Genomic DNA, 25,690 nt, shown 5'->3' on the forward strand with positions numbered 1-25,690 from the left:
TTTCAACAATTTTAAGCTGTCAATATCGGTTTAGGAGCCCCATCAGTAAAAAAAAAAAACCCTTTTTTTTTAAAAAAGCTGGACAAGATATTAAGATGCTATATGTAGTGCTTGAGCTTAACAGTATTCTTTCCATGATTTGAATCATAGATTATACTGCCATGTTCTATCCTTGAGATCTCTCTGTCTACCAGTTCCAACCAGTATATATATTATGCCTTAATATCATGTTAATTAGTATTTTTATGATAAAGTTCATATGGGAGAATTTAACATTAATTAAAGTGAACTGAGATTATCATATTTGATAGCTATTTTTCCCTAAAAAGAAGTTATATATATGAGTTTTAGCCACCCAAAGCCTTGGAAGTTCAACTAAAATGGAAACAATTAATGATTATATTAATCTAAGAAAAGCTCTATAATCAAAGTGGTGTAGGTCTTGTTTGAAGTTTCTGCTGTACTGTGTAGTGTGTGTATACCTTTTAAAAAATCACAGCCTTGTTGTGCTGAACAAGAAGGTCAGAGTTGCACGTGAAGTTCTCGTGATTTGCAATTGCTTTGCTTGAGTTGTGACATACTTTAACACCTTAATTTTATTAATTATTTGCTAATTTAGGGTAGATCAGAGTCTCTTTTTTCACTAAAAATTCAGTTTTATTAGGCAAATTTTCTCTCTGTACAGATCACATGCGTTGTTTAGCTTAGCTTACTTCTTCAATAATTCGAATGCCCATAACGTAGCATGCACGTAAATTTAAAAAGAGAATTGATTTTAATGTGAAATTATTGAATTTTAGTTAATAGGAAGCATGTAAGAACTCTTCATCCGCGTATTATAAAGTTAATTACTAGATTAATTCTGTACGAACATATATTAACATGGGTTTAACAAACGTTGCTTAGTTGACTAATGAGCCAGCAAAGTCATTGCTGGCCATCATAGAATAGTAGATATTATGCATGTTACAGAGAGATAATCCAATTTCAATTACCTGTCTAGTATTAGCCAGCCAATGTGCTGCATAATAATGCCATGATTAAGTTCATAATTAGAAATACTATGGATCAAAAGTGGAAAATTTTGTGTTGATTCTAAGATTCTATAGTGGTTTTTAACCCACAACTCTAGCTTACTGTTTTTATTATTATTATTTATTTATTGCTTATAAGGTGAATGATGTGTGAGATGTATTTTTCACATGTTGCAACCACATGCAAGATATCTTTTTGGGCAGGCAGGCAGGCAATGGATGCAAATTATATTTGGTTGTGCCTCTCTGATTTCAGAAGAGACATGCATAGATATGCCTCCCAATGGAATGTGGAGTCTCATTCTTAAAGATTTTTTGGCAGGCTTTTGCTGGGGAAATGAAAGAATTTGGTGGCCATGCTGAGGTGCTACTAAAAATAATATAGAAATAAAAACTCACTCATTGATACAGAGACAAATGGGATTTTGAGTCATCTGCTACACATCCAGTTTCTTCTATATCATCATCTTATCCCATGGATTCGATGAATACTCATTGTTCATTCACAGAAATGTTTTTTATCAAAAGAATTCTTATATAGGAAATAATCAAATATAATGTTTTCAGGAAAATACTATGAAACTGCCTTTCAAAAGCATCAAGGAAAGTAGCATGAATGAACTCATGCAAAGTGTTACGATGAGAAACTTCATTAGAATCCTTCCTAACAGTTTCACTTCATTCAATTCCTTTCTATAAAATTATAAAAAAGGTCATGAAACCACACGTGCAGTCAATGGATTCCAGGTATGTTTCCAGCCAATTTCTTTATATACAACCAAGATAATTATAATAATGGAGGCATGAACAAAATTTACACAAAAGAAGGCTGAAGAAATATTATATACATACAATATAATTCTCATTCCTCTCTTGGGATCCATCTACTCCACCATACGCTCTTCCTGCGTCTGCTAAGCTCATCCATGCTCTCATTCAATGTTCTTATTATCTTCCTCTGAAGACGAAGTGCGGACGCTAGAACATTCCTTTGAGCACTTGCTTTCTGTCTGGGTTCCTCCTTTTCCTGATCAATAATAACAGAAATGGTCAAAGGTTATCCAGTCAACAACTGAGTGTGAAAAACAGTGTTTTTCAGTGTAGTAGAAGAACAGACTCGAAGATCTTGAAGCTGAGCCTCAGTGAAGCCACCCTCCTTCTCTGTTCCAGATTTTGCCATTAGCTGAATAGTCCAGTTGGCAGCTTCCCCATAATCCTGTTGTGTTGCTCGAAAGAGTTGCAGCCTGAGCTTCTGCATGAAAGACAAAGCTAAAAGTCCTTCTTGATCAAAGTAGGGATGAGCTAAAGCAGCTTTTGCACTTATTCTTTGTCGTGCTTTGTATCGAACCATTGATGTTAGAAGCTCCCATCCTATCCCCCCATCTAAATCCAATAACTCAAACCCCCTTCGAAGTTCAGGGCCAGCTCGTGGTTCCACACTTTTTCTCCATGCAGCTAAGTCATAATCACACCTTTTTAACTGACGATTAAACTGTATGAGGCCACTGTCAGTGCGTAATCCTGGAAAGGCCTGCAAGAAGAAAATTGTTACAAATTGAACAGGGCTAAATAAATGAAGTTCATCATGATTAGTATAATAGATGAAACTCGTGTGAGCTAGTATTCAACTTATGCTGGATGCAAGGTTTAATTTTTCAAAGTGTTTGCTATCATCTGAGAGTCAAAATGTTCACTGCATTTCATGAGGCCTCATTGGTTACAACGGTTGTGGTACCATTATTTATAATATGGTGATATGGATTTAGTGTGCTTCTGTGCTATCAAGTTATAGCAGCTGAAAAACATGATTCCCCATTGCCATGGAAGGATTTGAGCTGATTGACCAATTTCTATCATTATTGAAATGTTTATATGAAATTGTATGAAGTTCGTTAACAAGCATGGATGCATGGCACCAGATGTATTCAAGAGTAATACATGTAAACAAAGTAATTCAGCACTTTCTGTTACTCACCATTTGCAGGAAAATCAGCCCAGCACTATAAATATCAAATCTATCTGGCAAATTCATCTGTTAAATACCACAAGCAACAGCAGGAACCAAATTAATTCCCTTAGAAATGATGCTATGTTCATGATAACTAAATTAGGAGAGTATCTGTACCTGCCACAGCACTGGAGAAAGTATAGTTGCCACTGGAGGCGAAGGTGCAGATGGAGTTTGAGTGCTCATGATGTATTGCTCTGGCGCTGCATACCTGAAAACAAAAGCACCAAAAATGTTGTAAATTCCATATGATTGAGGAGGAGATAGCTAGAAATATTAGGGAAAAAAATTAGAGCACCAAAAAAAATTCACTTCAGAGACTTGATGCTGTGCATCAACCTTTGGTTTGGATATGCACAACAAACAAAAAGGTAAAATTAACGTGCCTTGTTCAATGTGTACAGCTAATAGGGTTTACTTCTAACTGGTAGGACAGGAAACTAAGGTGCAATTCTCGACTAGGAGTCTCAGAACTTCAGAACAGAATCTGAACTGCAGCTAATGCTTTTCTACAATAAGGCTTACATTTGCCTAAACCTTTGAAGCACACCCAATTACCAAAAGCCTACATGCTGCCAAGACTTCACCTTTCTCGGAAATAAACTATAAACTAAACCTGATACATTATTTCATACACTATTTCCTTCTGTAAGTAGACATAGACCTGTAACAACATTTTCTAATTTGTTAGTTGTACCAACGGCAATCAGCAAAAATGCATTTCTGTTTACTGAGAAAAAACAAAAGGATGTTTGGTTATCCCATACATACTGTGTAAACTTATTTTTCTTAAATTACCTCCTTAGCAACAGAGGAGCCAAGAAACCAAAAAACCCTAGCCAACTACACTTTGCCATTTAGAACTTGGATTCTTCTCCATCCATTGAAGTACAATCAATATCATGTAAGGGAAGCAAATGAAGACGATTAGAGGTAAGAACTTAAAAAGTAGTGCTTGCATAAGGTGACAAAAACCTATGATTGATTAGACTATGCACACCATGGAAAATGGCAAACAGACATTTGACCTTATTAAGTTGTAAAGATCATTGTTAAGGAAGTGAATTACTGATGTCAGGTGCAGCTCAAAAGATGGACAACGCTTTTATTTCCTGAGACTTCAACTAGTTGCTTGTGTCCATGATGGAAAACACAGTACCTTGGGTCCAAAAGAAACTCATTTGGGATATAGTTGATTCCCACTCGCAGATCTGCAGCAGCCCCAAGATCAATGATCTTGAATGCCCGAGACCCTGATCCAATTTACATGCATACACAAAATAATTGACCTGAGATTATTGAATTTGATCCCTTTAAATTTACTAATGATCTTGGTAAAATTACCTTCAGAAAAAATAATATTCTGCGGCTTAATGTCCCTGTGCACTATCCCAGTTGAATGAAGACCATCCAATGCAAATAAAAGCTGTCTCATAATAGTTTGAATGATTCTGTTTTCCCTTTCCAACCCCCTAGGCAAGTCTTGAACCTCTCTGAGAATCAGTGCCTCTACCTGACAATATATGTAACCATAACTAAATCTGGCTTTACGAATTGAACTAAATGCAGATTAAAAAATAATTAAGCACTTAAGTGGAATCAGCTCAATATGAAACTCATGGAATTCAAAAAATCAGGCAAAAAGCAGAAAGGCAATAATTTCAAATGATCCATAGTAGCAGTAAGTGCTAATGTTGTTATAGTGTGAATATAATCTACATTAATTAAATAGATTGCAAAATCATAAGGCTAATTGATTGATAGAGGATTTTGAGGAGAAAGATTAGTTTCCTTAACAAGGCCTTGTAATCTGTATATAAACACCCTTGTTCAATAGAGAATACACACAAATTCATTTACCAATCTATTCTATTACGTACTTTGCCCATCAAATTAAGAAACTGGGAATGCAGATGCTTATTAAAAAGGAAAAAAGTATGGATATCACAATTGCACTTATTGAGTTCTCAGACTTGGCATCGTAAGCTTCGAGAAACTACTACTGTTCCAATGCATAACAATATTTATTCTAAGAAGCAATGACATAAAAATATAGGAAAGCAACTAAGAGAAGATACCAGCATTGTAGGGGAACTCTATACTCTGCATCAAATCATATCAAAAAGGATAGATGGATGGCTTCACAATTGCAATTATCAAGTTCTCAAACCTAGCATCGTAAGCTTGGAGAAACCACTGTTGTTCTAATGCATGACACAACTATCTAAGAAGCAATGACATAAAAATATAGGAAAGAAAAACAACCGAAAGAAGGTACCAACATTGTAAGGGAACTCTTTACTCTGCATCAAATCATAAAGTGTGGCCTCTCCTTCAAAACGCCATATAAGCCAATATTCACCTCCTTTATTTGATGACCTCTGAAAGAAGTTTTGTGATAACAAAGCAAGTCAGCAGGTAACAAATCAAAATGTGAAATGGTAAAAAATATCAGAGTAAATTTCTTAACCTCTTGAGATAATAATACCCTTAATTATATAGTAGTAATAGTAGTAGTAGTCATAATATATCAACACCTCAAGGAATCCATACACAAAATCAGCACAGCTGCTTGCACAAGCCCTTCGAACACGCTCGTTCATCCAAATTTCCACTGCCCCATATTCAGTTGCCTTTTTCAAGACTAAGTCACCTTCCCTCTACAAAATAGGTGGGAACCCAGTAACATGTTTTGTTCATTACTTCTAGTCACAACTGTAAAATGGAAGTTGAAATACACATCCACAACTCATAAGTTATTATCATGAAAACCCAAAAAAGAAACTGAATTAAGAAGTTTTTTTCACTATAAATCTCATGAATCAATAAATTTGGCATAATATCAATAAATTGGGATCTTTGGTCTTCCCATGGAAATGAATATTCACGAGCATTTGAAGGCAGAAATTTATCATTCTGATATATCACATTTCAATTTTGTACTACAGAATTTTAACTGTTGCCGTGTTAGGCTTTTGCCTAATTTCAAGAGGATCAAACCGCATGATGAGTTGTGAGAGAACAGTGAGACAATTAGTGATCAATTATTATAAGCATAACCAATTCAAGTAGAGTCAGAATCAAATAGGAAAAGCATAGAATTAGATTCTAAATGAGATTCATCAAACACTTTTGATACCTTGGAAGAAGGCTTCTTAGACGATGAAACTCTATAAACGACACCAAAGGCTCCCTCACCCAACTTCTTCCCCAAAACAATGTCATCCTGTCGCCACAAACCAAACCCTTTAATCATAAAATCAAGACTCACAAATAGTAAAATAATAAAGGATTCACTGACCTTCCTCAAAGAGGGTCTAATAACCCTCTCAACAAAAGCGAGAAAAAACATGTCAAAGAAGCCAGGAGCCACACCAGGAGTAGCCCAAAGATAAGATACAGCAGCCAGAGCCAAAGCAACACCGGGAGCTGTAATGGTCAAACCATTAGATTTGGGCAGAGTGCTTCTGTATATAATATCACCACACTCCATCACAGTGCATGGTAAGCCAACCCCAACACCCAAGAAGAAGTTGTGAAATGAATCGAAAAATTCCCCTCCTGATGCAACAACTGAAAGTGCTCTGTGAGCTGAGATTATGCTTCTAGGAGAATATCTGGGGCTAAGCTTCTTTCCAAGAAATGGAGAAGAGGGTCTTGGTCTGTGGGAGTGGAGTTTGATTGGGAGAATAGCAGCTCCACCTGGAGCAACGGTGGCCATGTCACAGCACAGAAAGAAGTAGCAGTTTGAGGGGGAGAAGTACAAGACACTGCTTTGGTTTCAGTTAGAATCTGCTTCAAATTTAGACCGCCACTCTTCTTTATTTATTTATCTTTATCTCTGATATGTTTTGTCTGAGATTTTTTTCAGGGTGGTTTTATAGTGACAGTCATTACGGGTATGTTTTTGTGGAAGGAAATTGAAGAGGAACAAGCACCACAAGTTACAGGTTAGATACAAGTAATGAAATTGCATTGGGCTTCGAGACGTTCTTTTTCTTCCAACAAGGGAATGTAAAAGAGCTGACTTGAACCAGATCAAATTTCCAGCAGCAGCTGGGCACCCCCAATGGGCTTGGGCTGTCTTACTATTGGAGAAACTGATATGGGTGGCACGTTTTTTAATTACCCAATAAGCATGAAGACAACATTAGCCCAATTGATAGCACAAATTTACATTTTCTTATAAAGATGATATCTCTGGAAAATAAAGCCCGTGAAGAGCATATAAAAGGAAAAAATCATCTTTTTTGTTTGGAAAGGAAGAAACGTAAAAAGAGAGGTTGAAGAGAGAAAGAAAATAAGGAAATATAATTTTATTTATATTTCTATGTCATTCATTTCTTTATTTAGAAAAGCAAAATACAATTAGGAAAAGTTTTCATTTTTTTTAAATTATGGCCAAAGTCCAGGCCTTTATAGCCGAAGTCCGGCTCCACGTTGCCTGGTTTGTATTGGTGAAAATCGGTTGATGACAATCGCACAGCTCGTCCCCCTTCTCTGAAACGCTAATGATACCAGTTTGACTTCCGCCTCCAATGTAAAAGCTGCTATAACTATCATAAGGAATATTGAATTATGAAACATATGGTGGCCATTATTTCTCTTACTTCCACTCTCTTATCCATCTATCCGTTATGGGTTAATTTAATAGTTTTAAGCTAACTTGTATATAAAGTTAGCTTAAAACTCTTAAAAATAATTTCCCTGAATTTCAATAATTTGAATCTATATTTTTAAATTAAATCCTTTTTTCTTACTTTTATGATTTATATAATTAAAATTTTAGTAAAATATAAACTAAGTGAAATTCCAAATATTTTTAATTGATTGCCATGTCACTATGAATACTCATACACAAGTTAAATTCATTTCTTTTATAATTAAATGCATCTATACAATTTTAGGATTTTTGGGTCATTAATCCCAGAAGGCAGAAAATAAAAAAGAGATAGCAAAGAGAACCGAGAGTATTGAACTTTTACAATGAATTAGAGCTAAAATTGCATCAGTTTTTAGAAAATGAAGTTGAAGGAAATCAGCCTTGGAAAACATGGGCTCAACGAATATGGATCACTAGATTATGTATAATATTCACATATCACAGGCAGGGGGGAAAAATCAATAATGAAACCAGGGTGAGATTCTAAAACCACAGTAACACACTAAATTCCAACAGTCAAAACAACCCACAATTCAAATAAATGAAAAAAAAAAAAAAAAAAAAAAAAGTGTCCATGATCAGCATCACTTTTTCTACTATTTATAAAAGCAAAAGAAAAGAACCACTTGAAAGCGATTTCCATGGGATCAAATGAAAACGCACCCCCAACTTCAACTACTACCATCTTTTTGTTTTAGAGATGAAAAAATAAAAAAAGGATTTTTACCATGCAGCCAATCACGCGTTACTCGCCTTACCACACTACCGATTCCTTTATTAATCTTCTTCCTTTATCGTCTTCTCTACCCACCCTTTTACGATGAATCACAGCCGTTCACCACGCACTCTCCGTGGCTCGCTCCCTCGGTCCATCCGCCTCCATGAGTCTATCACCCATGTCTCTTCATCAATACCAGATATCTACACTTTTTTACATTTCCACTATTATCCTTGTTATTCCTTTTTCACCTCTTCAATGGATCGAGAAATACCCACCTGCAACAAGCTAGCTTCTTCTGCTTCAACTATCAGAGAAGAGTAAAGAATGACGATAAAGATCGTAAGGAGCCCAAAGTAAATCCAAGGGACACGGTCTTTTGGAGTCAATTCTAAGCCAAGGTTTACCCTTCCCGCTCCAATGGAGCAAGCTAGCAGGACCAGGATGTAGAGCTCTACACAAACCGTGAAGATTATCGCCACCGAGCCCATGTTGGTTCCATCTATGCTCGACGCCTTCCACATTCCCAGCCAACACAAGCAAGAATGGTGGCAAAGAACCCAATTCATAGATTCTATACTTCTTTTGTATCCTCATCCAGTATTCCAGTTTCTGTGTGTATTTCCCATCTCTCCACTTCAACAGGTCTATTACCATCACCCCTGTGTTAAAATAGCAAGGCTTCCTCCCTTTAAACGAGGACGCATACGCCGGGTTCGACCAAAATCGCGAATTGAAGTAATTGGTGAAGTTAGCGTGACAATACTCTGGGGCACCCAGAACGTGAGCTCCCAAATTGATGTTCCATAATTTAGCCACGTCATCGACCACGATTAGATCAGAATCGAAGTATATAATCCTCTGCACACTCGCGGGTAACAGATCTGCGAGGTAAAATCTCGCATAATTCAACGGTTGATCCAGAGCCCGGCGTATGGAGGAAGAGATCTTTCCTTTCACTAAATCGGCGTTGAAGTGATAGAGGTGGAAGTTGAGGTAGGGAAATGTCACAGTGATCGTGCGGCGGAGCTCTGCCCGGCGGTGCGTAGCGATGAAGTGGAAGACGATGTTCTCGGGGCAAGCAGCATGCTGCAACACGGATAAGACGCCTGCCACGGAGCCCCGAAGGTAGGTGGAATCGAGAGTCATGGCAATGTGGATAATCGAAGAAGGGTCACTGTAGGACTGACCGTTGACGGTGGACGACCAGGTGGCCGGGGCACATTCCCGGCCGTTTCTAAACGCCGGCGCTTCTCGAAACAACGGGAGGTGCTCAAACGACAGCGCATTTGATAAACTGTGTACGGAAATGGTGGCAGAGGTAGCGAGAAGAAGAATGGTGAAGAAGAGTGGCCGGAATTTGGGAGGCATAGGGAGGCCGAGTGTGTGCGTGTGTCAGTGTTCCGGGCAGTACGAGAGCAGGATATAAGAGGAGCCGAATATTAAATTGGAAATAATTTGGGGATTAGTTTATTTTTTGAGAGAGAGAGAATATGTCGATGAGCCAGGCTGGCAAAGACGCGTTATTTTGTTTGCGATGATCGAGGGAGCTAAGGGAATGTAATTGTGTGGTGGTGATTCCACAGTATGTTCTTGTGTTGCCCCACTACTCTGCCGTGCTGCAGCGAGATTATTTCATTGTTTCATTGTAGTAATATCCACATGAGATGTGACGAGATATTTATTGAACGGTCCAGATTTATGGAGTGGGAGTAAATCGTTTGTGACAACCCGTGATCTCATATAAGCTGTATCCAATAGTATTTACTATTTATAATTTATAAAAGAAATAATATTTAATTATTCAATCCCTTCAAAAATAGAGTCAACTTCTTAAATTTTATGGTTAAATAATGATAAGTCTCATTAAAAACATTTATTAACAAAATAAAAATTATTAAATTAATTTTTTATTAAAAATAAAAATTAAATTATAATTTTTATAAAATTTCAAAGACTATATCATAAAATACCATAACTTTTATCTTTAATCTAGCAAATGCTAAGCCGAAGACCGATACCCACGTCATGAGACCTTTTCATTCAACCAAAATCAAAATATTTCCATAATCATCTGAAATAATTATAAATTATTACTCTTGTAGTCCTAAAATATTTGTATTACAAGTATTTGCGTGTCATTGGCTGAGAAAAAAATCATAAAGTAATTATAAGTTATTACTCTTGCAGTCTTAATCATCTTTTTTATAAATAAATAAAAAAAAAGTAGTAAGTATTTAAAATCATAAAGGAAAATAAATCACACCGGCTTGAGATTCCCTTTCACCGTTCAGAGCCATTTGCTTTGACAGAAAGTTTTATCCCCAATCGTTCATAGTTGAAACTTGAAAGGAATGTCTTGTTCGGAAATATAAATTATTTTAATAGCGATTAATTATTTTATTAGTGATAATTATTTTAATAATTATTTGTTAAACATTATAAAAATTAATTAATTTTTTATAATCTACGACCTTTCTTAGATATTAATAGTTTAATAATCTACTACCTTTCTTAACAATTTAATCATTTTGATTTAAGTTAACTTCTCCCATCAAAAGTTAAAAAATGAAAAATTTAACATAAATACTATTTTGTTAATAAATTGAAAATCATATATTATATTGTTTATTATTAAAAAAAGCATATTACTGATTTTGTTAAAACTCAAAAACTATATTCTAGTTAGTATCTTAATTTTTAACGGTACAACTCATTATAAAAAATAAGTTTTTTTTAAGTAAAATTAATAATTATATTAATAAAATTTTATCAAATAAAAAGAGATATTATTTTAAATAGAGAGACAATTATATCTAATAGATTTTTAACCAAAATATAAACCGTTAGAGTAGTATTATAACGAGTTCATTTATTAGAAATATTAGTTTTAGAGTCTAACAAAAATTTACAATTATTCAAAATCAAACTTCTATATAAGATAATTTGGCAAAAACGCTACTCAAGTGTCTGTCTAAACTCCCATGCATAAGATAATTTGGTAAAAATACTCCTCATTTTTTTTTATCTCTCAAGTATAAATCATTAAAGTATCCCGAATAAAATCACGGAAAAGAGTTTATACGAGATAAAACTCGAATAAGATTTCAAGACTGACGTCGTCATTGCGATTCTGAAAATTTATAATAACTAATAAACCTCCATTGAACATTAGCTTTTGAAACAATTGAATCAATAAAATTTGAAAAAAAAACCAATCACAGAAACAGACATATGACTTTTCTATATTAACGAAATATCTCCTCCCAATTCTTATCAATTAACTGATAAACAATTATCAAAATATAAAAAATTATAAAAAAATTTTATACGATAACTAAGAGTTTTTATTTTTATAAAAAATAAAATGTATTAGATTATATGAAAAATTTTCTCACCATATAGAAATTATAAGTGACGATTTGGAATATTTTTAAAATTTTTAATTGGAACAACAACCTATTCTTTTTCATAATTGATTTTTCAATTAACGCAAATCGTCATCCATGAAAAAGGGAAAAGGAAAATTTTTTATATATCGAAAAATTTGATAAAGATTTTTGATAGGGAATATTATAAAAAACAAGTTATATTTAAAAAAAATTGAGTGAAAGTAATTTTTTTTAAGAACAGGAGACAATAATTAAGAAAATAACCAGTCGGTAAGACAGTTGAACAACTGAATCAATGGATCCTTCAAGTAAATTTCATTTCAATGCAAAGTGGACCATGAAATTTGTATGGACTTCACTCCAAATAGGGAGATGGATTGTGAAATTTCCCTGTGTCAGTTGGGATCTTAAATCATGTTTTGTCCACACACCTGAATTCTCTCTCTCGGAATCTTCCAAATTGCAGCACATGTCACATTCCCCTGATTTACTTGGGCCACACATATCCTACATACCCATCTGATAATTTTTACTAAATAATTTACAATTCATTTGTATCAAATTTATGCTGAACGAATCCAAAAATCAAACATGGTGACTAAAATAGCTTTATGAAACACTCAATATCAATTAACAGTAACAGTTATTTATTTTCAATTACATTTAACATTTGAATCTAATAATTTTAAATTAGGCTATATTTGTGGAGAGAAGGAATAAAATTTTAGAGAATAGTTAGAAAAATTTCAATGTATATGTGTTGAATCCCAAAGTGCCTAGTCTCGGCAACACATGTTACGCCCCAAAGTGTGGCACATGAAATGGTGGTGGTGAGGGCAGCAATTTCTATTTTCTTGTGGCTGGTTTTGACCATTTTAGAGTTGCCCTCGTCTACTCCTACCCCCAACTTTCTACATACAACGCAGCTACACACACTAAAAATGTTACCCTATTAGGGCTACAACTTTTTTTGGGACGGGCCAAATCTAGTTATTCGATCTGAGAATGATTTAGTTTAAAAGTATTTTAAAAAAAAGAAAAAAGAAAAATCGAAGTTCCTTGAAATTCAATATTTGACTAATAAATTTTGAATTTTAATAAATGAAAAACAGTTTTCATTAAATAATTAAAAAGTATTCATACTCCTTAAAATTGCACACAAGTTTTTAGTATTTAACGATTTTTTTTATTAGGAAGTCTAAAATTGAAGTACTTAGAAATTAGAATAATGGTTTGTTAATGGTTAGTTCAACTTAAAATTTTAAATAATGTGATGAAATTGACCTGCTACTATTATTCCCTCTCGCACACTGCACTCAATCAAACCAAATAAATACACAGTTAACGTCTGCGTGTCACGAGTAAGAACCTACCACCAATATTATTTTAAAGGATTAGTTATCAATCATATGGGTTATTTCATTTTTTTTCTGAAGATTTTCAATGCCACACTGCTGCCTGTGATGTATGAGTTTGTTAGATAGAAATCATATATATGAGTCAGAGAAAACCTTTTGCATTCAATTATATACCTAAACCAAATTATTCACCAACTGCTTCCAACCTCTCCCTTTTCTATTTATTTTTTTCCCTCTTGTCTTCAATTGCTGATTTTACAAACACTTTTCATTTCCCTTCTATCATCATTAGTTTTTCTCATAAGATCCTCCGGCACAACAAAACAAGTTGAAACCTTTTTCATTGTGAAAATGACCAAAAGAACACTGAAAGTAATTTCATTGCAAGGAAAATGTAATTATTTTATTTTTTATTTGTATTATATTATAAGCATTTAATTATTTATTTTTAAATAATCATGTGTGAGATATATTTATTTAGTAATTCATTATGATTTCATACGGTATGCTTAGTTGAAGTAGTGGATGATTATGATTACTACATTGCATGTGTGTCTCAGTAGTCAGTCAGGAAAATTGCTGTATATATATACAATAATTTATTATTAATTATATGATAAATGTTATATAAGTTTTATAGAAACCCGAGTGGGGTTCACTGCAGCTAAATTTACAGCTCTTTTTGTCTGTTAATTTTTGTTTTTTAAAAAAAAAAGAAATAGTTCCCTTGCCTCAGTGGTTCTCGCATAGAATCCCAATCCAATCAACAATCATCTCCCGCTAATCTCGCTTCCACCATGATTCTTCTCCTCTTTGTCAACTAAAGTGAAAATTGGATTTTTACTAGAAACTTCACTATAAATCTCACACGTTCATTCGATCCTTTCCTCTGCTGTTCCATCATCAAACATGTCTCTATTCTTCCTCTCTATCCTCCTCCTCCTTCTTCCTTCTGCTTTTTCCTTCCTCAATGGTATTACTGTTCCTCCGTTTAACTATTTTAACTAACTGTTTAACGGTCTTTGCTAACTACATTTGCTTTTCTCTCGCTGCAGATACTTCTTACTTTATAGACTGCGGCGGCTCCACTAACTCCACCGACCCCTTCAACACCACCTGGCTCTCTGACCGCTTCTTCACCGGCGGCCTCACTTCTGTCGTCTCTGAGCCTCTCCACTTCCATTTCCCCCAAGAGAAGACTCTCCGCTTCTTCCCTCTTTCCTCTGGCAAGAAGAATTGCTACATTCTCCCCCTCCCCAATGGCCGTTACTATATCCGTACTTTTACTGTGTATGACAACTACGATGGTAAGTCTCACTCTCCGAGCTTCGACGTTTCCGTTGAAGGTACTCTCGTCTTCTCTTGGCGCTCCCCCTGGCCTGAGAGTCTCGCTCGTGACGGTGCTTACTCTGATCTATTCGCGTTTGTTAAAGATAGAGAGGCGGATATCTGTTTTTACAGCATTGCCACTGATCCTCCCGCGATCGGCACTCTCGAAATTCGTCAAGTAGATCCGCTGTCGTATGAATCTTCCAAAATCGGCGACAATTTCATCCTGGTCAACTACGGCCGTTTATCCTGCGGCTCCGACCAATGGGGACCAGGGTTCAGCAATGACACTGACAAGTTCGGCCGCTCATGGCAGTCGGATTCCGAATTCCGATCCCCAACTGCCTCCAGCAAATTCAATTCCTTCTCCACCCTAGAAAAAATAACTGGCACCGATCAGGCCCCTAATTACTTCCCAATGAAGCTTTACCAGACGGCGGTTACGGGAAACGGAATTTTGGAGTATGAACTGGCGGTGGATGCGAAATTGGATTACTTGCTGTGGTTTCACTTCGCTGAGATTGATTCTACCATAAATAAGAAGGGGAAGAGAGTTTTTGATGTGTTGGTGAATGACGAGAACGTCAGTAGAGTTGATATTTATGCGCAGGTTGGGAGCTTCGCGGCCTATAGCTTACAGTATACGGTGCATAATCTAAGCAATACTCCGTTGACCGTGAAGCTAGTGCCGTTAGTGGGGGCGCCACTGATTAGTGGAATCGAGAATTATGCTCTGGTTCCGAATGATATCTCCACAGCTCCTGAGCAAGGTATGCAGAATCACAGATAGTGAAATTACTTATCTTTGTCACTTATGTATGTATGTGCATTGATCTTATTTGGGTTCAAAATAATCACTTGCCTTTAGATATTTCAGCATTATTTTGGTCTCAGCAATTGCATGAAAGAAAAAAAGAGTCGTTTTTTTGAGAAATTAATTAATAATCAGCCTTTAATAACTTGTTTAACATATTGGAAAATTGAGGAACTACATTCTTTTATATTTCTCATTGAGAAATGTGCAAAAATTAAGGTTAATAATGTTTCTAATGCTTTGTTTAAAAGTTGAAGTATTCACTAACTAATGCTTCTGCAGTTGTTGCTATGAGAGCATTGAAAGAGTCACTTCTTGTTCCTGATAGAATGGGTTGGAATGGTGATCCTTGTGCTCCTACTAACTGGGATGCTTGGGAAGGCGTTACCTGCCATTCCAGCAAAGATGGAACTGCCCTTGTTATATCACAAATGTAAACACTGTCTCTTCCTTTCTATGCTTAGAACTGCTATTCTTGTATTGCTTTCTAAATGTATCCAATTGTAGAAAAATATTGGTGACCATTCATCAGAAATATATGTTTTTCAAGTATCTTTCTTGTAGGCATTCTCTATATTGGTTTCGTGCAGAAATCTTTTAGAAGAGACTTACACCCTATTTTATTTTCTTATTTATCTTTGCAGAGATCTCGGAAGCCAAGGCTTGAAAGGCTATATAAGTGATCAGATTAGTCTATTGTCAAACTTGGTAAGCCTGTAAGTATCAACTGACATTTCTTTTATGCATTGCACATTTCTTGTTTTGTGTTAGAGAATGCAGTAATTGTTGCGGTTGGATTCATGGCATGTATCCTTCGTTTCCATTCATTTGTAGGTTGGGGCATATATGGAATTTAAGCTGTTGACAACCATGTCTTCTCCTGGAATTTCAGGAACTTATTATGGGATTTGTCTCTGTTGGGCCCTTGACTTAAATACATGCCTTGTGCCATTGCAAACTGATTTTAATCATTTAACAACCAATTTCAATAAAAAGAAAAATCATCATAAATAATAGGACTTCTATCCTAAGACAATTAATGTGCCTATTGCTAATGCAAATAGGCCAGGGTTTATTGATCAAATTATGAATTCACTTGTCTCTGCTTCTGTTGTCCTTAAGTTATTTGTTGCACCATTTTATTTATAAATGTCTACATTCAAAACTGCAATTGAGCCTGCATAGTTGTTCTGTGTGTTCTGGCATTTAGTTTACATTTTACATTTGTAAATTTTCTGTGTATGGTCCACCTGTTGTATTGCACACAGGTTATTATTGCAACAGTGTCTTTGCCTTTTTAGTTTCTTGTAATTCCGTACTTTTGTTTTCCTGTTATACATTAGCATAACTGTAAAAGAACATTTTTTTTTTTTAAATTTGCAGGAATTTGAGTTCTAATTCCTTGGTAGGAACTCTTCCATCAGGACTAGGTCATAAATCACTTGTGTCCCTGTAAGTATTATGGAATTGATGCCCTGATTTAATTGTTTAATATGTTATGTATTCCATCTCATAACATGCTTTAAAAAGACATCTCTCACAGGATATGGATGGGTGCATGTGTGGGAGAGGGACAATGTTTTGTTTGGGAGGGGGGTGTGGGATTTCATTACTAGTGCTTTTACTATCTTTTCCTGGTTTGAGAGGGACAAGGATTGGATTCATTAAACTGTATAAAATTTTTATTGGCAATCTCTTCTTCGTGGTTGAAGATCTTTCATTTTATCCTGTTGCATAATCATCTTAGTTTCCCCCATGAAGGACCTCTAATCTGATTTGTGTAAAGCTTTCTGATCTTGCAATATATAACCACTTGTGCTGTAGTTCCACAATGTTATTAGTCACTGTTTTTTGGTACTTCTGTAGGGATTTATCAAACAACCAATTCTCTGGACCTATTCCGGAAAGTCTAGCATCTTCAAGTCTGCAGCTTGTGTAAGTTGTGTTGCTTTAAATATCATAATCTTGTTTGATGTATAGATTTAGAATGTTGGTTTTCTTATAGACAAATATTGGAGTCACTAAGAGAATTTAAGTCCATTCCACCTTTTATGCCCCCCATGTAAGCATTTCATTAATTTGCAGAGAGAACCTTTATGCTTGTGGTTGTTTACCATGTCAGATAAGAATTGAATGGACTTCTTACTAGTTTCCTTTGATCTAAGTTCCTTCCATGGATTTTATGTGATTCAAACTCTTATACAAGTATATCAACAAATTTGTTTGATAAAAGTGCATTAGGTGTCAAAGATTTATCTATTTCTATACATAGGATAGATTTGGTTGATCTGTATATCTAAATATATGGCAAAAGATTCTTTCCTTTTTTTGTGGGAATCTGTAAAATATTATTCATAGTTTATAATTTTTCGAAATTTGTAAAATGACTGCAAATATTTTGGGTTTGAACAATGTTTTATGATGCTTAAAATTTACATTTGAAATAAAGGAACCTCAGCCTACATAAGCTATACTCCACAAGTTGAATGAAACTAATTTAAAAATTAAATACATAAAATTGTTAAGATCCCACATTTGCTGGGAAAGTAGGGAAAGTATTTCTCATATGATTTTCGCAAGCCTTTCCCCGTAAAGTGCCTTTTGGGTTGGAGTTGGGCTCAATCCAGTATATCAACATAGTATTACAGCCAACACCAGTTTCAATGTTGGGCAGTCCACTTGCAGATGTCCAGTTCTGCAAAGTTGACGCTCCAAATGTTTAGCCTTGGGCATGAGAGAGGTGTGATAAGATCCCATACTGGCTGGGTAAGTAGTCCAAGTGCTTCTCATTTAACCTGGGCAATCTTCCTCACATAAAGTGCCCTTTAGCCTGGAATTAGGCCTGGCCCATTATATCAAGAAAAGTCAAGTTATATGTTTTGAAGTTTTTTAAACTAACGTTGAATGAAACAATAAATATTTTGTGGTGTGTTTTTTAACTAGTAACCACTTCTTTAAATCATTGCTTAGATATATTGCATATAAGCACCTGGTTGTATTTGCAAATTTCTGTTCTACACTGCATTTTTTGAAATGAGTGTTCTTGGAGAGAGAAACATTTCGATTTATCTTATTGTAAAATATATTTTCATGTTAGTTGTCTGTAGGTAGACTGAAAATATACTATATTATCATCAAAAAATATACTTTATTATCATCCAAGTGTAAGGCCTTGGACATAATCAAGCCTTTATTCTCATTCCTTTAGTGTTTGGTAAACGTAAACTGAAGGGACTGTGTGCAATCGGCATAAAAGACCATAAATTTTATGCTTGGATGGGATGCAGGTATTAGAAAACATGGATAGAATGAGGGTCATTTTGATCCCTTTGCTTGTTAATTATTATCAAATGGAGGCATGCTCTTTCCATCTATTCAGGTGGTGATGTTACTGAGACAAGCTCTCAGAACACCTTGTGATATCAAGCAACATTTCTTCTTGCTGTTTCTTTAATCATATTCATAGTCATTGCATACCAACATTGTTTTTGCTGCATTAGTTTCGTGTTAGTTGTCTGCAGGCTGGTTTAGACATGTTGTTTGCAGGTACAATGGGCTAAAATTGCAAGAAAATGCTTATATCAAAGTTTTAAGTAGCAGCCATGGATGCATGAGCATACTGAATTGAAACTTTTCAAGTAATAAAAGGAATGCTGACTGTTGATTCCATACTAAAAACATATCAATCTTCCACAAAGAAACCATAAACTATTGGACTTATTCTATGAGTCTCATTGGATAACTTTCCCTTGCTTAAATTGTCACCTTTTTCTAATAAGGAACTGATTTTTTTTTTTCCATTTTGCATATTGATAACTGTAATCCTTTACTAATATTAAATTGGTTGAAGATAACATCAAGGGTGCACTACCCAAGTACACCAGATATGCACAGTAAGGACCCAATTTATTAATGATTATTTGCATTGGATGCCTAATTGTTTTCCAAACAATGCTTTTTGGCTTTTTTTTTTTTTATCTTTTATATATTTTTTTAAGTGACTGCTATTGGCTTTTCCACGGAAATATCTTTATCACATTATCTTTTTTTCAGGTTATTGAATAATAACTTACTGGAAGGGCCAGTCCAAGAGGGGCTCTATTCAATTGGTGTGCATGGTGGAACTATTGAGTAAGTCGTTTATAGCTATCATAATTCATAAGTCTTTGTTTAGTTTGCTTTGAAGAACTTTTAGACATAAAATCTTGGACATATACCTTACTGCATTTTAGCCATTGTCTGTAACCTCTTCTTCTATTGGTGTATTATATTGAAGTATGCCCTTGAGGATTTATATGATCAAGTTTCTTGAGTTCTTCTAAGAATAAGAAAAGTTAGTTGGCTGAGAGTTTGTGTAACAACTGGATTGCATTTGCAAATTTAATAATAACTTGTATCTTTTACCCTTTTTCTTTTGCAATTGATAAGCATATTGCTTTCTCTGCTAAGATGCTATAAATCAGTCTAACAAATTGTAGAAGTATAATTGTCTAATTGTTTTATCCAAGTTATCAATTTAAACTAGTGGTTTGGAAAATTTTATCGAAGCCATTGCTTAAAGTTTTATCCAAGTATACTAGACAACTTGTGGTGTATCAAAAAGAACTGGTGGAGTAAGTTTAATGCTGTAGAGACCTATTGAAAATTTTGAGTCACTATTGTCATGTGCATAAGAGCACATGCAATACTACTCTATTCAACTTAACTAAGCAGTTAATCCCAAATTAGTTAAGAGTGTTGACAGTATAGATCATTTTCACTATTTTACCCTTCACTTTCCTGCAATCTTAGTATGTTATACTTTCTAATGGTGCATATGCTAGTTACAATGCATATATTAGTTGCAATGCATGTGTTCATCTTGCTATCCTTAGCTTTGCCATACATCATAGCTAGTTAATTAGAGTCTTCTTAGAACTTCACTTTCATCCTAGCTGGTATTTTGCTATCACGTAGGACTTCATCATATTTTTCCACTATAAACATGTTGCTTAATCTTATGGGTGATATTTTTGTTTCCATATTCCACTATTCTTTCTTATAATACCAAAATCTCATATTATCTCTGTCATCCAAAGCCTCTTCTATCTCCAAATATTAATATACTTATTTTCATTTCAAAACCACCAAAGAGCCGCATTTGGGACTATCATTTCCCTTCTCTAGAACTATATACTATGTCTACCAAAAATTGTTGCATCAAAAAATTCAGATAAATAATTATATAATGCACTTGCTGAACTATTAGCTCGTTTCTGCATAAATGATTTCAAGAATTTACTCATTTGTTATTATTACCTAATGGAATTTACATTTCTCTTGCAGCCTTTCAGGTAACAAAGCTTTGTGTGGTGGTCCCTCTTTGCCACAATGCTCATTGTTTTGGGAAAATGGACATTTGTCCACTGGTGGTAAAGTTGGGATAGCCCTATCATGTCTTGTTGTCGTCTCTCTGCTTCTGTTGGTGGTATACATATACATCAAGAGGAGTAGAAATGATTATGATTTTGCTCCCCCTCATGATTTAATGTGTAAGTATGATTCCAGAGAAGTTCAAGTCCATCTCTTGTCTGTGGTTTTAATTTCTTACCACATTGCATTTCGTGATATCTGCTGGCGTGCTGTTTCATCTGCAATGTTACCTCATTTAAATTTTATTTTTGAAGTGAAGTACCCAATGCACATCCTTGTATGAGATGTAGTTTTGAATTCAAGGATACATGTTTAGTCAGACATTATTGCAATTATTCCTTTAGAATTTTGCATTCCTCATATACCAGATATGCTAGAGTCCCTGCATTCATTACCTGAAGGCGAGATTATTTGAAGAAACGGTCAGGCATAGGCGTAATAATGAATCCTTTGTGTATGGATCTAAAAACAACTCTGGCAACAACACAAAATCTTGAAAATTAGGGTTGGCAACCGAAGAATAGCCTTAAACAGGCTATGATACATAAAAGCAACTGGTTAATACAAGCTGTGCTATGGAAAGGGAACTGGTTAATACAAACTGTGCTATGGAAAGTCAAGAGGTTAATAAGTAGTGGGAATATAATTATATTGAATACTCCAGTGGTATATAGTCATTAACACATCTTCCAACAGTAATGTCATGCCTCAACGGTTTAGCATTTGGGCTTTGCTAGTTTATTGGTAGATGGTGGAAGTAGCTGTCACATATCTTACATTTGTTTATGCCTACAATTAACAAGTTACAGAAATAGTGCTCTCACCACAAATACTTTGTGAAAGCATTTGCTGCTTAAGTTCAGTCCTTTTGTGCTCCTGTAGTTCCAGACGGAACACTTTCTGACATTAGAATATACTTGGAGTCTTCTTCCAGATCAAATATCAAGAAATTGTTTGTCTTGTTCATTATCTGTTGTCTTCATCAGCCATTCTTCTCATCATATAGAAATTGTTTCCATGTGCCACCCTTGTAGCTCCTTTCCAAATCTAGCTAGAACTTGAACTTCCCTTACTTATAGTCTCGTTATTGTTGTTAGTAATGCATTGTTATTAGAACAGGAGTGCTCTGGCCTAACCAGGAACCAGACTTATTGGTCTGATTCAATTATAAAATCCTCTTTCTTTCAAAATCAGAAATCTGGTCAGGTTTAAAAGGATGGATTTGCTTAAAAAAATTTTAAGGCTTGGGAGGGATTGGAGCCCGGGTTTGTCTAATGCTTTTAGCATTAGTTGCTAATTGCATTGCACACCAACTTTGAATAATCTTGTGTGCCTGTATTAAAATTATCTGAAATTGAAATAATTATCTGAAATTGAAATAATTAATAACGACTCCCATGTGATAATTGCAAAGCAAAGTTAATGTTTATCCTCTAGGTCAAATTGTGTCGTGAATAACTAATTATGTGAATAATTTATTTTATTGTACTTTTATATCTTAGAAGTATATAAAATTTTCTTTGTTTATTGTGTTATATATTTTAATATATCAAAAGTTACTATATAAAAATTTTCAAATAAGCACTTTTTGAACCGTGAATCTCAATGCCAAACAGGTCCACAAAATATTTTTCTTTTTCAAAAACTGTTTTTACATGAAATGTTGTCTCATATTTTTTGTGAAACAAACAAATAAATAAATCAATTGCATTTCAAAAACCTTCACTACATTATGCTTGATTATTATTATCACTTGCACCTGTTCCGATATTGCAGTTTACATCATCATAGGTTTCTGTACTTGTCTCAATCTTCTTTGTACTTGTTTGAGTATCCTTTTAAGATACAACCATGAGTCATACCATTAATTATGTGCAAATCTGCATGAAATTGCAACCTAAGTTTTTATAATTGTATTTTGATCAGCAATGGCCGCAAAGAGAAACAGATACCAGAGGCAGAAGTCCTTGATGCTTCTTGAAATGGAGAGCCAACACGCAAAAGGATTGTCATCACCTTATGGTCCTCAATAACAGTGCTCTTTCAAAGTACAGTACTGATATTGATAGGCTTCATTGCACCGAGTGGGCATAGCCGCACATAGAGGGGACACTTAATGTTATCAAATACAACATGCATATATAGGAAGTGAGCTGCATTAGTGCTTCACAAGGATAAGAGTGTTAATGAATTTGGAATCTTTTTGGCAAATCAAAAACAGAGATGGGGTCTTCACAAGTCACACTGTCTATACAAAAATTCAATGTATCTCATTTTTATTCTCGCTGACAAAGAAACAGGATAAGCCTTCCTGATGTATCATATCCATTTTGCTGCATTTTCTGAATATATTCTCTGAATTTACCCTCACTCTATGAAAAAGGGGCATTTGTTTGGTCCCAGTTTCATTATTCGATGTTATGTTTTGGCCGATTATATTTATGTCCAAACACACCTTCCAATCATTTGTTCACCTGTAGATTTTCTGTTCTACATTTAGTATTTTCTGTACTATCTGCAACCTCGTTTCATAAAACTATTTACAGTATTATTCATGGGAAATGTTTGATGATTTTCTTCCTCTACAACTGGAAAACTCAATAATTGCCTATGTTTATGCTTGATCATGTATTCAATATCAGTACATATTTGACATTAAATAATTTGAAGGGTGAATAGAATATAGGATTTACTTCCAGAAATGAGCACTACTCATCAAAACACGTGTCCTATGATTCTTGAATGTGGAAAATCTATCTGGGTATTGGCAACTCCTTGAAGTTCCAAAACTGAGATGAGCAACTCCATTGATGGATGTGGGGCTTCGTCTAGTCACATTTTAATAGTGGTTGGATTTTGTCTACTTCTCATAATATTACTCAAACCCATTGTATGCTTTGTGCTGTATTTTTCCCCGATGTGTACTCTCTTGTTTTTATTATTATTATATATTATATGTTTATTTTATTATTTTTCTCTTTTTTGTGGTAGGAATAAAGACTAATTTCCTACAAGTTTTATCTTTGACTCTATTACAAAATAACTTTTCTCTCTAGTCAGTTTGGTCCATTATCAGATATTGAATACTTTTATATCTAATAATATTAAAATATTACTTGTTACATATATTATAACTTAAGAGGTCTAATTCATAAACCTCTAAATTCTTAAAAAGAATTGACCCAGATTTTAAAAATAGATTAAATAAGCATTACTATCAATTCATATATTTTCTCTGTGATAACAAAATACTCACAATGAAGTGTTATTATAGTGTGATTAAACTATGATTAAAACAATAAGTCCATAAAAAAAACTTCTGTTCATCAAAAATAGCTAATCAATTTGCTTTGTAATACAACAGATATCCATTATACTGTGACACATTATATATGCATAATAGCTGATGAAAGCCTTGTGAACTGGAACACATTAATTTGAATTTTAGAAGCATCCTTTTCATTTATTTTTTTAAAGTTTAAAATTTTATTTGTCTCATATATTATGTCCTATTTTAATAATTGAATGGTTTGTTTGAATGAAAAAATATCAACGATAATAAATAAATAAATAGATCGATAAAATTAACTGGAGTTGAGAATGAGATAACTGGAGTTGACAAGTGTTGTGAATCTAACGAAACCAGACATTATTAAAAAGCATCAAGTGGTCATAATAATATCTTCATTAAAGACTGTAGGAATTGTGCTGTTGAAGATTATGAAAAGGAATCTCTGATTGTTTTCACATCAAAATGTCAAAAATTCCAAACTCTGACTTTGAATTTTTACAACCTAAATTATTTTTGTAGCATATAATGTCAGTGTGCTGCTGCTTCTCCCCTTCCTTCACGCTCCTTTTTTCCTTGACTGCTTCTTCTTTACAATTTCATTTTCTTACAATTTTTCAAAAAAAAAAAAAAAGCAAATGTTTCTAGATGAATGCCTTCAAATTATTCAACTGTTCCCAACACAGACGGTGTTTCTACACTCATTTACTAAAATTTCATAAATTTAAATTTTAATGCACAAATTAGGTTCCGTCGGATGAAACTCTTTTTTTTTAAAAAAATATTGCCCAATTAAATAAATAAGTTTAATTTTAAATAGAATTGCTCATTGGCATGGGTAATCGATCCTTAACTTTCCACGTCACTTAAAAGCCATCGCCAAAACCCAGTTTGGATTCACTAATTTTTACTCCTACTAATACAATTACACGCAAACACGTCCAACTCGGACAATCTTTCCTTAAATTATTTGGTAAACCTTCCTTTTCAAGACATCAACTTGAGATTTTTAAGTTTCTAAGTTATAAGGAAAAGTTTAAATTATTATTGAAACTTATTAATGTCATATTTAGATAAAACTATTATTATAATTATTAGAAATATTGAAATAAAAAAGGGTTGGGCCCAAATGATGTGGAAAATCAAGCAGCAGCAGTCACCGCCCAGTGGCTAGTGGTTTTCTTGAGATTCACATACTTCCATCACATCTCCATTTATCATTTAGTTGAAAATTTAAAATATGTAAGCCACGTCTGATTTGTTGACTTATCCCTCATCTCCCAATTTCAAACTGCCATGTCATTACTTTACCTCCAATTCAGCAATCCCTGGACTTGGTTGACCTCCAAATCCATCAGCCTCTGGTTTTTATATATGTATCTATTAACTAATTTTGTATAAATATTAATTTAATAATAATATATTAAAAATTAAGTTGGTAGTGGCAATAAGAGATGGAAGGCTATTTGCTTGAGAAGGACAAATGCTTACCTGCGATACCAGAAATAAATGAATAATAATAATAACAAATCTTAGGTATTTTTGCTACCCAACTACAAATCAACTGGTCTAATTACTTTATTTTATTTTGTGACATGAGGTTATGGGTGGCATGTCGGCAACATAATGAATTCCAGGGTGAGTGAGTGACCGAGTAGGTGTACATCCATAGA

The 25,690-nt window shown here is 34.4% G+C and overlaps 3 protein-coding genes across 5 annotated transcripts; 1 reads left to right on the forward strand and 2 right to left on the reverse strand.

Annotated features, from left to right (window-relative positions):
* Nucleotides 1–1,682: 1,682 nt before the first annotated feature.
* Nucleotides 1,683–6,905, reverse strand: LOC110600170 (serine/threonine-protein kinase STN7, chloroplastic). Its single transcript, XM_021736939.2, has 10 exons — nt 6,344–6,905; nt 6,182–6,268; nt 5,580–5,702; nt 5,325–5,423; nt 4,387–4,555; nt 4,202–4,295; nt 3,160–3,253; nt 3,010–3,066; nt 2,152–2,565; nt 1,683–2,061 (listed from the first exon to the last, which is right to left on the reverse strand). Exons 1-10 carry the CDS (start codon nt 6,761–6,763, stop codon nt 1,897–1,899), a joined length of 1,722 nt encoding a protein of 573 aa, XP_021592631.1. The 5' UTR covers nt 6,764–6,905; the 3' UTR covers nt 1,683–1,896.
* A 1,166-nt stretch (nt 6,906–8,071) lies between these two features.
* On the reverse strand, nt 8,072–10,232 carry LOC110600135 (probable galacturonosyltransferase-like 3). The gene has a single exon (XM_021736889.2). It carries the CDS (start codon nt 9,792–9,794, stop codon nt 8,727–8,729), a length of 1,068 nt encoding a protein of 355 aa, XP_021592581.1. The 5' UTR covers nt 9,795–10,232; the 3' UTR covers nt 8,072–8,726.
* Nucleotides 10,233–13,916: 3,684 nt separating this feature from the next.
* Nucleotides 13,917–23,190, forward strand: LOC110600011 (receptor-like protein 4). Of its 3 annotated transcripts, XM_021736679.2 has the most exons (9): nt 13,921–14,146; nt 14,229–15,272; nt 15,599–15,749; nt 15,961–16,032; nt 16,700–16,768; nt 17,183–17,251; nt 19,370–19,447; nt 20,642–20,847; nt 22,655–23,190. In XM_021736679.2, exons 1-9 carry the CDS (start codon nt 14,083–14,085, stop codon nt 22,759–22,761), a joined length of 1,860 nt encoding a protein of 619 aa, XP_021592371.1. In that variant the 5' UTR covers nt 13,921–14,082; the 3' UTR covers nt 22,762–23,190. The 3 variants fall into 3 exon arrangements, with proteins under 3 accessions (XP_043806388.1, XP_043806387.1, XP_021592371.1); XM_043950452.1 differs by having other exon boundaries at nt 13,920–15,272; XM_043950453.1 differs by lacking the exons at nt 19,370–19,447; nt 20,642–20,847 and having other exon boundaries at nt 13,917–15,272.
* The last annotated feature ends 2,500 nt before the right edge of the window (nt 23,191–25,690 follow it).

This window comes from Manihot esculenta, chromosome 14 (assembly GCF_001659605.2).
Source record: "Manihot esculenta cultivar AM560-2 chromosome 14, M.esculenta_v8, whole genome shotgun sequence".
Lineage (NCBI taxonomy): Eukaryota > Viridiplantae > Streptophyta > Magnoliopsida > Malpighiales > Euphorbiaceae > Manihot > Manihot esculenta.

Bases quoted from the DNA above. Each gene is read 5' to 3' on its own strand.
- LOC110600170 (XM_021736939.2), bottom strand. From the start codon at position 6,763: ATGGCCACCGTTGCTCCAGGTGGAGCTGCTATTCTCCCAATCAAACTC. The intron at 4,296-4,386 runs GTAATTTTACCA...AAATTGGATCAG, and splicing joins GAATATTATTTTTTCTGAAG to GGTCTCGGGCATTCAAGATC. The intron at 3,067-3,159 runs GTACAGATACTC...GGTATTTAACAG, and splicing joins TTTCTCCAGTGCTGTGGCAG to ATGAATTTGCCAGATAGATT.
- LOC110600011 (XM_043950452.1), top strand. From the start codon at position 14,144: ATGGTATTACTGTTCCTCCGTTTAACTATTTTAACTAACTGTTTAACG. The intron at 15,273-15,598 runs GTATGCAGAATC...ATGCTTCTGCAG, and splicing joins CTCCACAGCTCCTGAGCAAG to TTGTTGCTATGAGAGCATTG. The intron at 15,750-15,960 runs GTAAACACTGTC...TTATCTTTGCAG, and splicing joins GCCCTTGTTATATCACAAAT to AGATCTCGGAAGCCAAGGCT.
- LOC110600135 (XM_021736889.2), bottom strand. From the start codon at position 9,794: ATGCCTCCCAAATTCCGGCCACTCTTCTTCACCATTCTTCTTCTCGCT.